This window comes from Carcharhinus amblyrhynchos, chromosome 13 (genome assembly GCF_965287045.1).
Source record: "Carcharhinus amblyrhynchos chromosome 13, sCarAmb.v2.hapA, whole genome shotgun sequence".
Classification (NCBI taxonomy): Eukaryota; Metazoa; Chordata; class Chondrichthyes; order Carcharhiniformes; family Carcharhinidae; genus Carcharhinus; species Carcharhinus amblyrhynchos.
This window is the reverse complement of record NC_137336.1, coordinates 26,248,001-26,260,207: the sequence shown is the minus strand read 5'-3', so window position 1 is coordinate 26,260,207 and position 12,207 is coordinate 26,248,001. Positions and strand designations below refer to the sequence as shown.

At 42.4% G+C, this 12,207-nt stretch overlaps 1 protein-coding gene across 7 annotated transcripts in view; it reads right to left on the bottom strand.

Annotated features, from left to right (window-relative positions):
* LOC145351783 (rap guanine nucleotide exchange factor 6-like) overlaps window positions 1-12,207 on the bottom strand; it is a 360,268-nt gene that overhangs the window by 252,063 nt on the left and 95,998 nt on the right. For all 7 annotated transcript variants that reach the window (XM_080201415.1, XM_080201409.1, XM_080201411.1 and 4 more), the window contains exon 4: window positions 10,556-10,639. In XM_080201415.1, the coding sequence (XP_080057541.1) occupies window positions 10,556-10,639 (84 nt within the window). The remainder of the gene's footprint in view (window positions 1-10,555; window positions 10,640-12,207) is intronic.

Sequence of the window (12,207 nt, the reverse complement as noted above, 5' to 3'; positions counted from 1 at the left end):
ATTTCTGAATTTATGACAGAGGGAATGTCATTGATAAAACACGTGAAGATGGATGAGTCTAGGGCACTGCCCTGAGCAACTCTGCCCCAGAGCTGAGATGACTGACAACCACAACCATCTTCCTCTGAGCCAGGTATGACTCCACTCAGCAGAAAGTTTGCCCTCAATATCCAATGATCCCTGTTTTGCTAGGGCTCCTTGATGCCACACTCAGTTAAATGCAGCCTTGATGTTAAAGGCTGTCACTCTCACCTCGCCTCCGGAATTCAGCTTTTTTGTCCATGTTTGAACCAAGGCTGTAACGAGGTCAGGAGCTGAGTGAGCCTGGAGAAACACAAATTGGGCATCACTAAGCAGGTTACTGCTGAGCAGGTGCTGCTTGATAGCACTGTTGATGTCCCCTTCCAACACCGGACTGATGATCGAATGTAGACTGGGTGGTAATTGGCCAAGTTGGATTTGTCTTGCTTTTTTGTGTACAGGACAATTTTCCACATTATTAGGCAGATGCCAATGTTGTAACTGCTCTGGAAGAGCTTGGCTAGGGCAACAGCAACTTAAGGAGCACAAGTCTTCAGCACTATTGCCAGAATGTTGTTATCAGGGCCCATTGCCTTTGCAGTATCCAGTGCCTCCAACTGTTTCTTGATATCATATGGAGTGAATCAAAGTGACTGGAGACTGGCATCTGAGATGCTGGGGATTAGTGGAGGAGACCTAGATGGGTCATCCACTTAGCACTTCTGGCTGTAGATTGCTGGGAATACTTTCCCCTTATCTTTTGCACTGACGTGCTGGGCTCCTCCATCATTGAGGATAGGAGTATTTGTGGAGCCTCTTCCTCTACCATTATTCAAAACTGGATGTAACAGGACACTACAGGAAAGGACGTAGACAAACAAACTTGCAAAGAAATTATACAGCAGTGCAAGAATTAGAGAGTAATTATAATGGGGAACTTTAATTATCCAAATATAGGCTGAGTTAGGAATATTGCAAAGGGAAAGAGGGCTGAGAGCTCCTCAGGTTTGTTCCAGATACTTTTCTGCAGCGGTATGGTGCCAGTCCAACACGATGTCAGGCATAGATGAACCTGGTTCGGGAGAATAGGTTGGCCCAAGCGGAGAGCGTTTTAGGCACAGTGACCAAGGTGGCCATGAAAAGGGCAAGGAACAATTCAAAGCAGGGAAAATTAATTGGGGAAAGCCTACTTCAATGGGATGAGAATGCATCTGAGCCAACGGAGTTGGGATCAAACATTGACAGAAGTGACAATGCCTGAACAAAGGACTATCTTCAAAGAGATAGTACTTTAGGCAATGTCAAGGTATATTCCCTTGAAGGAGAAAAGTAGGACAAATAAATCTTGAGCACCCTGGGTGAGGAAAAAAGAAATGAGGATGAAAAGGAAGATGTGCACATATCATAGATGTCAGGTAGGAAATGCAATAGAGAAACTGGGTGAATATCGAAGTACCAGGATCAGAGGAAAAGTAAAAAAAACTAGGAAAAGCGAAGACAGAGCATGAAAAGAGACTGGCAGCTGACATAAGGATCAGAATTCTCCCAAAAAATTCAAGTGCCAATTTGTGTAAAAACTGGAGTAACTCCTGCTGGTTTTTTTAAACAGGATTTTCAAAATGTATCTCCCATATTCAGTGCACCACAGAATGCCTCAGTGAGATTCACACTGAAAATCAGGGGGCAGGGCCTACTCCCACTGAAGAGGCCAGTGGGCATGCACCGATCTGTCAGAGTGGAGCAAGGTGCATGTACCGTGATCCCTCACTGCTGGTCTCCCGATTGCTGGCCAGTCCTGCAGCCCTCCCTTTGTTGACCTCACCCCCCCACCCACACCCCGATGGCCAGCCCTTTCCCTCCCTCTGCCGCAGGATCATCCATCCCCAATCACGCCCCATAGGCCCAACCCCACAACAGGCACTGCCCAATGCCAGGTGAGCAGTGCCAAGATGCCCAGCTGGCAATGCCCAGGGAGCACCCTCACGTACCCCCACCTGCTTGGAGTGGGCAGAGGGGGGCCTCCATGGCCTCCCTTAACTCTAGGCCAGGCCGCCAGCTCCTCTGTCGAAAACCCCACTGGAACGAACCACTACTGGTGGATGGGTGGCAAAGAGACTAGCGGGCCCAGAGACTTTATCCCAGGCCTGCTAATGGGATGGAAGTTCTGATTTTAATATCTAAAACAGTGTAGAGCTGACAACTCTGGAAATCCTGGCCCCAGAGACACACAGAGGCCATGGCGCCCAGCGGGGAACCCACTAAACAGCCTCTGCTGATGTCTCCTTTGAAAATCGCCCCCAAGATCTTCTATAAGACTGCAAATTCTCATCTATTCTACTACTTACATCCTCAAAAAATTCCAGGTTTGTCAAACATGATTGCTCTTTCATAAATTCATGTTGATTTTGTCTCATCCTCTTGATACTTTCTAAGTTCCTGTTATCGTGTCTTTTATAACAAAACTAGCATTTTCTCTACTACTGATGTTAAGTCTGTATTCCCCATTTTCTCTCCATTTTGTTTTTTTTTAAAACTTGCCAGGACTGTTCCAGTAACCACAGAATTTTGGAAGATAACAACCAGTACATGCACTATTTCCATGGCCACCTCCTTCAATGCCTAGGATACAGATTGTCAGGTCCTGGAGATTCCTCAGGTTCCGGTCCTACTGTTATCTTCAACGCTATTTTTCTAGTCATACTAATCTCTTTTAATTCCTCCTTCTCACTAGACCCTTGATTCCTTAGAATTTCTGGCAAATCATTTGCATCTATCTCTGAATATAAAAAAGGCTGAAAGGAGACTTAACAGAGGTATTCTGAGAGATATGGACAGGGTAAATAGTGAGAAACTGTTCCCTCAAGAAAGAACTGTAGAGAGCACAGATTCAAAATAACGAACAATGTGAGTATGAGTGATGCAAGGAAGTTTTTTCACCCACAGGGCGGTTAGAGTCTGAAGAAAACTTCCTGAGAGGGTGCTGGTGGCATGTTCGATCAAGATATTGTTGTCTGAAAAGAAAGAAAGGCATGGTAATGGGGAAATGATAGTGGAGCAGGGTTAAGTAGAACAAAAAATAGTATAGCACAGGGACAGGCCCTTAGGCCCACCAAGTCCATGCCAATGCAGATGTCTCTGTAGTCTAATATTTTCTTGCCTCTTCGTGGTTGACATCCCACTATTCCCTGCCTATTCATGTATATATCCAGATGCCTTCTGAATGTTGTTATAGAATATGCTTCCATTGCCAGCATATTCCAGGCATTCAGCACCATGTGAGAGAAAAACTTGCCCCTTATATCTCTTTTAAACTTCCCCCTCTCACTTTTGTGTACTTCCTACTTATGCCCCTATGCCCCTGAGTAATTGACCCTTCGACCTTGGGAAAAATTCTAATGATCCACTCTATCCAAGCCTGTCATAATCTTGTAAACCTCTATCAGGTCACAAGCCTGTAATTTCCTAGATTGTCTCTTCTGCCCTTCTTAAACAGAGGAACAATGTTAATTACTAACCAATCCTCTGGTACCTTGCCCACGGCTGAAGAGGATATGAAGACTTTGGCCAAGGCCTCAGCAATTTCTTCTCTCTCTCAGTATCCTGGGGTGGACCCTCTCTGGCAGTTCAGTCAGAGTCGGGTTAAGAGAAGTAGAAGTGGGTCTATTGAATGTTACGAACCCAGAGGGAACACAAGAGTAAGCAGGAGAAAAACGAGAGAACTCAGGATTAGGACTAGAACAGAAGGGTGATTTGGGGGAAGTTTTGTTGGACAGGGGAAGGAGATGAGCAGTAAAACCGATGAATCTCAATCTTGGGAGCAAAGATGCTCACAGGTCCCTCAAAGGTCTTGGGGAAGATAGCTGAAGAATACAGATAGCTGGTATAAGAGGGCTTGCTGAGAAACTGTTTCCTGCTTGTGCTCATAGCCTGTGTCTTTTTGATAAGAATCTAAGTTTCCATGGATTTCCATCTTTTTCGTCAATAAATTGAACCTGTTTACATCAATGAGGATGAAGTTGAAATAATCAAGAGTTTCAAGTTTCTATGTGTCGAGATCACCAACAGTCTATCCTGATTCCTCCACACCAACACTATAGTTAAGAAAGCCCACCAATGCCTCTATTTTCTCAGAAGGGTAAGGAAATCTGGCATGCCCTCTGCAACTCTCACTAACTTTTATAGATACACCAGAGAAAACATCCTTCCTGGTTATATCACAGCTTAGTATGACTCCTACTCTGTCTAAGGCCCCAAGAAACTACAAAGGGTCATGAATGAAGCCCAGTCCCATCAACTGACTCTGTCTCCACTTCCCGCTGCCTCCGAAAAGCAGCCAGAATAATCAAGGAGCCCCCGCACCCCGAATGTGCTCCCTTCCACCTTCTTCCATTGGGAAAAAGATACAAAAGTCTGAGATCATACTGACTCAAGAACAGCTTCTTCCCTGCTGCCATCAGACTTTTGAATGGACCTACCTTATATTAAGTTGATTTTTCTCTACACCCTAGCTGCAACTGTAACAATGCATTCTGCACCCTCTCCTCCTCTACGTATGATTTGCTTTATCTGTATAACATGCAAGAAACAAAACTTTTCACTGTATACTAATACATGTGACAAAAATAAAATAGATCAGTCATATATCATATGAAACATCTAGGGATGTTTCCCAAGAGGCACTAGAGAAAGAAGATGGATCTCAAAAATAATAGGGGCGATTGCTAAAAGATGCACAAGTGTTAAGAGAACAAGGGGGAATGGGGAGGCAGAACATTTAAGGAGAAAACTCCTGAGCGTGGAGCCTAGGCAGCAGAAGGTGCAATTGCCAAACGTTGTAGCAAAGCACAGCCAGAGTACAGAAGCTGTTACTCCAATTTTTTTTTTACTGGTCTGAACTTTACATTGAAGCTTTGGAAAATGGCTTTTAATCCTTTTCTCACCAAAACATTCCAAATAAGTTTCAACTGTGAAACTTAGGCCCCCAGAATCTTGCATTCCTCTTTTGTAAGACTTCCATCTGCTCATGTAGCAAGTCTGTAGCAAACCAAAAGCTACAAAAAAAGGAGTTCTGCATTTACTCAAAGCTGCATTTTAAATGTGCGAATCTGCAAGAAAATTGAAGTAGGAAGTACACAAAAGAAGCACTTTTAATTCAATTTCTCATGTCGCACTTCCTTTTTTTGTTTCAATTTCTTAGCTTATCCCCTTCCCATCACATGCAAAGCATTATCCAGCCACAGGAAGAGGCAAAAACCTACTTCTTTTCTCAATGCAAAAGGTGTGGCCAACTACCAGGATGTGCTAGAGAGCTTCTCAGGTATTCAATATTTGTGGAAGCACAGTCACCATTCAACCCATTTCTGATTTCAGTCAATGGCTTCATCAAAATCAGGAAATCAATTACATGATCATCTGTCAGTGTGAACAACTGTCCTACTAATATTAAAGTACACCTTGAAAGAAACAATACTTCTTCTCAACAATCCAATATATTTCAGGAAACTTGATCTGCCTCTGCCTCATTGCTGTGATAGGACAGCTTCACAAAAACAATTCAGATTCAGAGATACTGTAAATTACCAATGTGGCCCCAAAATAGAGAAACATACAGAATATCTTTTCACAAACAGGTTTTCATAGAAAAATTACATTGTCCAGTGAATTATTTATTTTGAAAATCCATTTGGTAAATTTTTGGGTATGCTGTAGTAACTTGTGCAGACCAGGAAAACCCTAAACAACTCACTCAGCCAAAGGTATGCAGATCATTAAAATGTCATAAACAGATACAGTAAGTCATTAAGACAGTGAATGGAATATTGATATTTATATAACATAACTGGATAGATAACTAGAATACAAGGGCCTAGCAGCTGTACTTCCCCTACACAAAGATCTCGTCAGACCACGTCTACACTACTGCAAATGCACTATAGAAAGTATTCTTTCTGGTTATACCACAGCTTGGTATGGTTTCTGCTCTGTCCAAGATCACAAGTAACCACAAAGGGTTGTGAATGAAGCCCAGTCCATCACTCAAACCAACCTCCCATCCATTGACACTGTCCACACTGCCCACTGCCTCGGAAAAGCAGCCAGCATAATCAAGGACCCCACGCACCTTGGACATTCTCTCTTCCACCTTCTTCCATCAGGATTACGAGAGGTCATGATCTAAGGGTGAGGGGGGAGAAGTATAATTTGGATTTGAGAGGAAGGTTCTTCACGCAGAGGATCGTGGGGGTATGGAACGTGCTACCGAGTAGGGTGGTGGAGGCAGGAACGTTGGACTCGTTTAAGGTTTACTTAGATAGATAGATCATGAGCGAAACAAGGATGGAGGGTTATAGTAGGGGGTATTAAATAGGGTCAGAGCCTCGGGAGACACCGGAAATGCATACTTGTATGTTAACGGTTTTGTCTTTTTATTCCACAGGTGGAGGTCCACCTTGTTGTCAAACGAGGGGCATGCACACGGTGGGTCGTGCGTGGGCTGCTCTTGGAGGTTCCGGGAGTGGCCTAGTACTTCGTGTCGGTGTGTGTGCTTGATCCTGGACCAGTAGACGGGCGCCGCAACAGCTCAGTGACTAGCACTGCTAGCTGTGCAGATACATGGATTTGGGCCTGTGTCTGTGGGAGTTTGCGCATTCTCCCTGTGGTTGCGTGGGTTTCCTCCGGGCGCTCCGGTTTCCTCCCACACCCCAAAGATGTGCTCTTAGGCTGACTGGTTTACCAAATTGACACTATTCTCCCCTGAATCTGGCTAAGTTAGGGGTTCCACTCGCAGACACGCAGGGGAGAGTAGGTGTAGGAGGATGCGGCGGCGCGGGCTCGTTGGGCCGAAGGGCCTGTTTCCCGTGCTGGGTTGTTCTTTGTTTGTTCTTTTGAAAAAGACACAAAAGTCTGAGATCACGAATCAACCCACTCAAAAACAGCTTCTTCCCTGCTGCCATCAGAATTCCGAATGGACCTATCTCGCATTAAGTTGATTGTTCTATACAACCTAGCTATGACCATAACACTACACTCTGCACTCTCATCTTTCCTTCTCTATATACGGTATGCTTTGTCTGTACAGTGTGCAAGAAACAATACTTCTTGCTGTATGCTAAAAATGTGACAATAATAAATCAAATCAAATTTATTCCTGGTTTAAAACATCTTTTGTCACCCTGAGTTGTGTCTGTACGTTGTAAAGAAACTTACACTCAGAGCACTTTGACTGGAATTTGTAAAATAATGAAAAGGACTAGATTCTGTTGCTGTGGGCAAATTATTTAAAATTGATAATTTAGGAGGACTAGGCCTTTTATGCTTCAAAACATGATTGCACGTTTAGCAGTTCTTTTCAATGAGGCTACTGGTATTTTTTGAACTGGTTTGTGATTGTGTGGCGAATGTCAATTCACTGTATACCTTTGAGAAAAAGCTGGGCCTGTTTCTAGCCGAGGAGATCATCTCATGCAAAAAACGAAGGGAGGAATTTTCCCGTCCCACCCATCATGGGAATCATAGCGAGTGGAGGTTGGACTATGTTGACTTTGGGTGGCATTTTCTGATTTTTGGGGTGAGAGTGCAGACAATCCCGCCCCAAGAGTCAACTTGGACTTTCCATTGCTTTCAATTGCCTAAGAGGAGTTGGAGAGGTACTTTGTAGACTCCCACCCCACCCGCGACCCAGCTCCACACACCCACCACCCACCACCCCCCACCCCCACCACCACCACCACCTCGTCCCCACCCCGCCCCCAACAGGCAATACCCAGCCACATCCCTGGCTTCAACAGCCTCCGAACCACTCACCCACCTCTGGGGCATGGTGACATGGAGATTAGTAACGACTGTCACCAGGCTCCCACCAGACCCGGGGGTCAGAAAATTTTGGGAGCAGGGATGTTCCTGCCTCAAATGGATTCAGCATATTTAAATAATCATTTAAAAAGTCCCACTTACATCTAGGAGCGGTGGGTGGGAAGATATCAATGAGGTATCATGCTGGCACAGAATACACTAAGCCACTCACCCGCAATTCTCCAGCCCCACTTCGCTCCAAAGTATTCTGCACCAGTCGTGATGCAGCCAGAATATTGCAGCAAGAAAATTGCAGCCATTGTTTCAGGAGAAAATAGTAAATATAATTCAGCCCAAGTTTTTGACAGTATGGAAAAAATAATTATAGTAATCATCCACATTGTAACATGCTGCTGTAAACTTTATACCATTTCTAATTTGAGACATGTTAAATAGAGTCTTCTTTATTCATTTATTTCATAAAAAGGGAATTATTGAAACCTTGTTGCAGAGTGAGAAATACTGTAAACATTGTTCAAAAATTAAAATCAAATTCAGATAATACATCTTTGTTCCACCAACAGATCATGACCTTTCTCATCCAAGAGATTCCAACTAAGTTTCTTAATCCTTTGTCCACTAGGAACATGCCCCTGGTTCTCTCATTGCTTCCTATTACCCTCCCCCATTTTTATACTTTGATGCGACTTTCAATCTCATTTCCCTTTTTTGAAAAAGGAACAAATCACTTCCCTCTGTTTAGACTCCCACATTTAGGGGCTGATTCCACATGTCCTGTAATTTTCTGTACATATGTTTAGTTTTAATGAATGGAGAATCAAAGGCTTCAGGCCCCAATTTCCTAATCTGAGAGTGCCACACCAAGTAAAAATAATTAATAGAGATCATCCCCTCTTTAATTCTTTCCTTAGCACACTTCAAATGCTTATGAAGATGAGCAAGAACTTTTCCTTCTCAATAATAAAAATATCTGCACCTCAAAACATCACTAGCCTGTGACTCTGTACACTTATTAAACGCCATTCAGGATATATTTTTAAATCAAGGGGCCTTCAAGAGATTATTTCTAACTGTACTGCCTTCGTTTTGCCTTGAGAATATATCCTTAGACAAATGGTTATGTTGGGTATCATGCTAAAAAATTGAAGTGTTAAAAGTATGTGGTGTTTTTGCTGTCTATTCAGCCACAGCAATACTGGAACTTTCTTTAAAAAAGTCTTGCAGAGAACATGTTATTACTCTGTAAAATGCATCTCTTAATGCTGCTTTAAATATGGTCGTCTGCTGCTGGTAAGCTGCTACTGTCTGTTTGTCTGGAAGAAACAGTTTACATGACCTCAGTCTGTAATAGCAAAGAATCCTATCAATGCTACCTTAAACATGAGCTGAATAGGGCAAGTTCCAAAGTTTGCAGTCCATGGATCTGATCACAGTGCCACCTTACAGCTACAGCATAACTGTACAATTATAGATGTTGATACCACTGAATTGCACACACAATATTATAAAACACTTATGGCTGATCACTGTAGTTTTTTTTAATGGCTCCTCTTAGTTTCATTTAGCACTTACCAGCAGTCAGTAGTCACTGTTTTTTCTCAATGTTAAGAAATACTTTTCACTTGACTACTGTATACTGTCTGTACTGATATTATGAATTATGGCATAGGCTTCAGTTGTAAAAGCAAACAATCTGTTGACCATATAAAATTATGAAAATGTGTCAGGTGGCCAATAAAGCTCCATACATTTTTGTTCCAGGATTCAAACAATGCCGCTAAAGGAAAGTGCGAAATTTGCAGGGGAACTTGCAGATGGTGGTGTTCCAAGCACTGTCTAATACTGGTCTTCCAGGTGATAGAGGCTGTAGGTTCAGGAGCTGTTGTTTAAAAATCTATGGCAAGTTGCAACAGTGCATCTTGGAGATCGTACACACTGCAATCACAGTGCGTAAGTTGTGAATGGAATGAATGTTAATGATGGTAGACAGGATAGTAATCATGGGTTTTCACAGACATGAATTTACAAATGTTGTTAGAGTGCCACTCATTCGGGCAAGGGTAGAGTATTCCATCAAACTCCTGATTTGTGCCTTGTAGATGGCACAGAAATTTTGGGAAGTCAGGAAATGAATTACTTGTTGCAGAAATCTCAGCCTCTGGCCTGCTCTTATATTTACGCAGTTGTTACAATAAAGTTCCTGGTCAATGGTAGCTCCCAGGACATGTTAAATTTTCAGGATGGAGAACAGCAGATTCCTTTTTAGGATAGAGTATTAAGATGTATGCATCAACACTGGATAAGAGACCCACATCATTCATTTATTGAATTGAATGGTGGAACGGATTTGAGGCACTGAATTGCCTATTTCTTCACTTAAATATCATAGCACCCAAGGAGGAGAGCAACAGTTTGGAATGTGCTCTATTCTTCCACTAAGGGACACAACTTCAGTGGAGTTTTCAAAGGATTAGTTGAAGGAAAAGGAAATTTTAAAATGGCAATGGAAGTTGGACTGAATGTAGAATGGAACAGCAGTTGGGAATGCAATCCAATGACACATCACTCTGCAGGTAAAAATGGTCCCCCTTTTGTTCCTTTTTAAAAGATTTCAGTGGGACTTTCCAAAATCCTGGGTATGGATTTGTTCTCCACAATATTCAAGTCCCTTAAAGTCTTAACACAGTATTTATTATCCAAATGAAAGAAGTGCATGAATTACCTGCAACGTGGCAGAAACATCGACTCTTTGATAAATACACATCCTGAAAGTAGGATATACCAGCAAGTTGCAACACTATCAGGACTAAAACAGAAAGAGAGAAAACTATTTAAGGAAAAATGTACTCATAATTATGTAAAATATCAACAGCAAGATTCAAGTATGCAAGATGAAAGTATGATTCAAATACTTAAAATTGCACTGTTAGGTTACTTTAAGGGTTATTGATTTGGAACTGAATCTGAAGAGTTCATCTAGAAGCCAAAATTCTATAGGGACACTAGAGAAAGGCCAATATGGTTCCCAGCAGTACGAACCATTCTCCACAGGAATGAGATTGCAACTGCTCTGCCACACGCATTCCACATGATTGTCTGTTGCTCCCACTAGCTTTAAATAACAAACAGATCCCAGTTAATGCGTATTACAGATTGCTCTTATAGCTAATACTACTTTGCGAAAACAGGTCAGTTCTTTGGGTAAATATAATACTCAGCATAGCCTGCAAATTTTGTATATTATGACAACTTATTTTACTTCATTAAAAAATACTCCATGAAGTTATATTTCTCGATGCTCAAAGAAAAACGAATTGTAATTTTCTCTCCAACTACTCGGCTAAAAATCAGTTTTTCTCCTTTTATCATGTGAAAAACTCACCATATCAGACCTAAAAGCCTGAAGATACACGCAGTAAACTGGTTAGAATATTTGGGTGGTCAACGCCTATTCCCAGAGCAGTGATGCAAAGCAGTACCCCTGCAGTCCTTCATAACAATCCGAAAATATGATTGTGTATTAATTCAGGACTGGATAAATAAATGTGAAGCAGGAATCAGCTGATACTGAATTGTTACATTACTGACAACTCCCAAGATCAGTGGATTCTATAGCGCTGCACAGAGACCAACAAACTGAGACTCGTCTTGCAGATACTCTTTTCTATCCAATCTTGCTTCAAGATCAAACAAAAAAGATTTCACTAACAGAAAAAATCTTTCACAAATCATTCCCCTATCTGCTTGCGGGTTTTACCTTACGTAAAAAGCATTTTCCGCCTTAAAACACTGGTGGTTCCATATCAGAGGACTATCAATTAAGTCAGTAGTGCTTACATAGTAGAAACAAATCTATTGAAGGTCACTTCAAAGACAAGCAAAAATATTGAAAAGGTGAAAAGTTGCAGCATGCTGCTGAGGGACCTGGGGGTCCTTGTGCACAAATCGCAAAAACCCAGTCTGCAGGTGATCAAGGCGGCAATTGGAACATTGGCCTTTATTGCGAGGGGGATAGAATATAAAAGCAGGGAGTTCTTGCTGCAACTATACAAGGCACCGGTGAGGCCGCAACTGGAGTACTGTGTGCAGTTTTGGTCCCCTTATTTGCAAAAAGATATACTGGCCTTGCAAGGAGTACAGAGAAGGTTCACCAGGCTGATACCAGAGATGAGGGGATTAGCTTATGAGGAGAGATTGAATAGACTGGGCCTGTACTCGTTGGAGTTTAGAAGGCTGCGGGGGGATCTTATAGAGACAAGATAATGAAGGGGCTAGGTAGGATAGAGGAAGAGAGATTCTTTCCACTTAGAAAGGAAACCAGAACTAGAGGGCACAGCCTCAAAATAAGAGGGGGGTGCAGTTTAGAATAGAGTT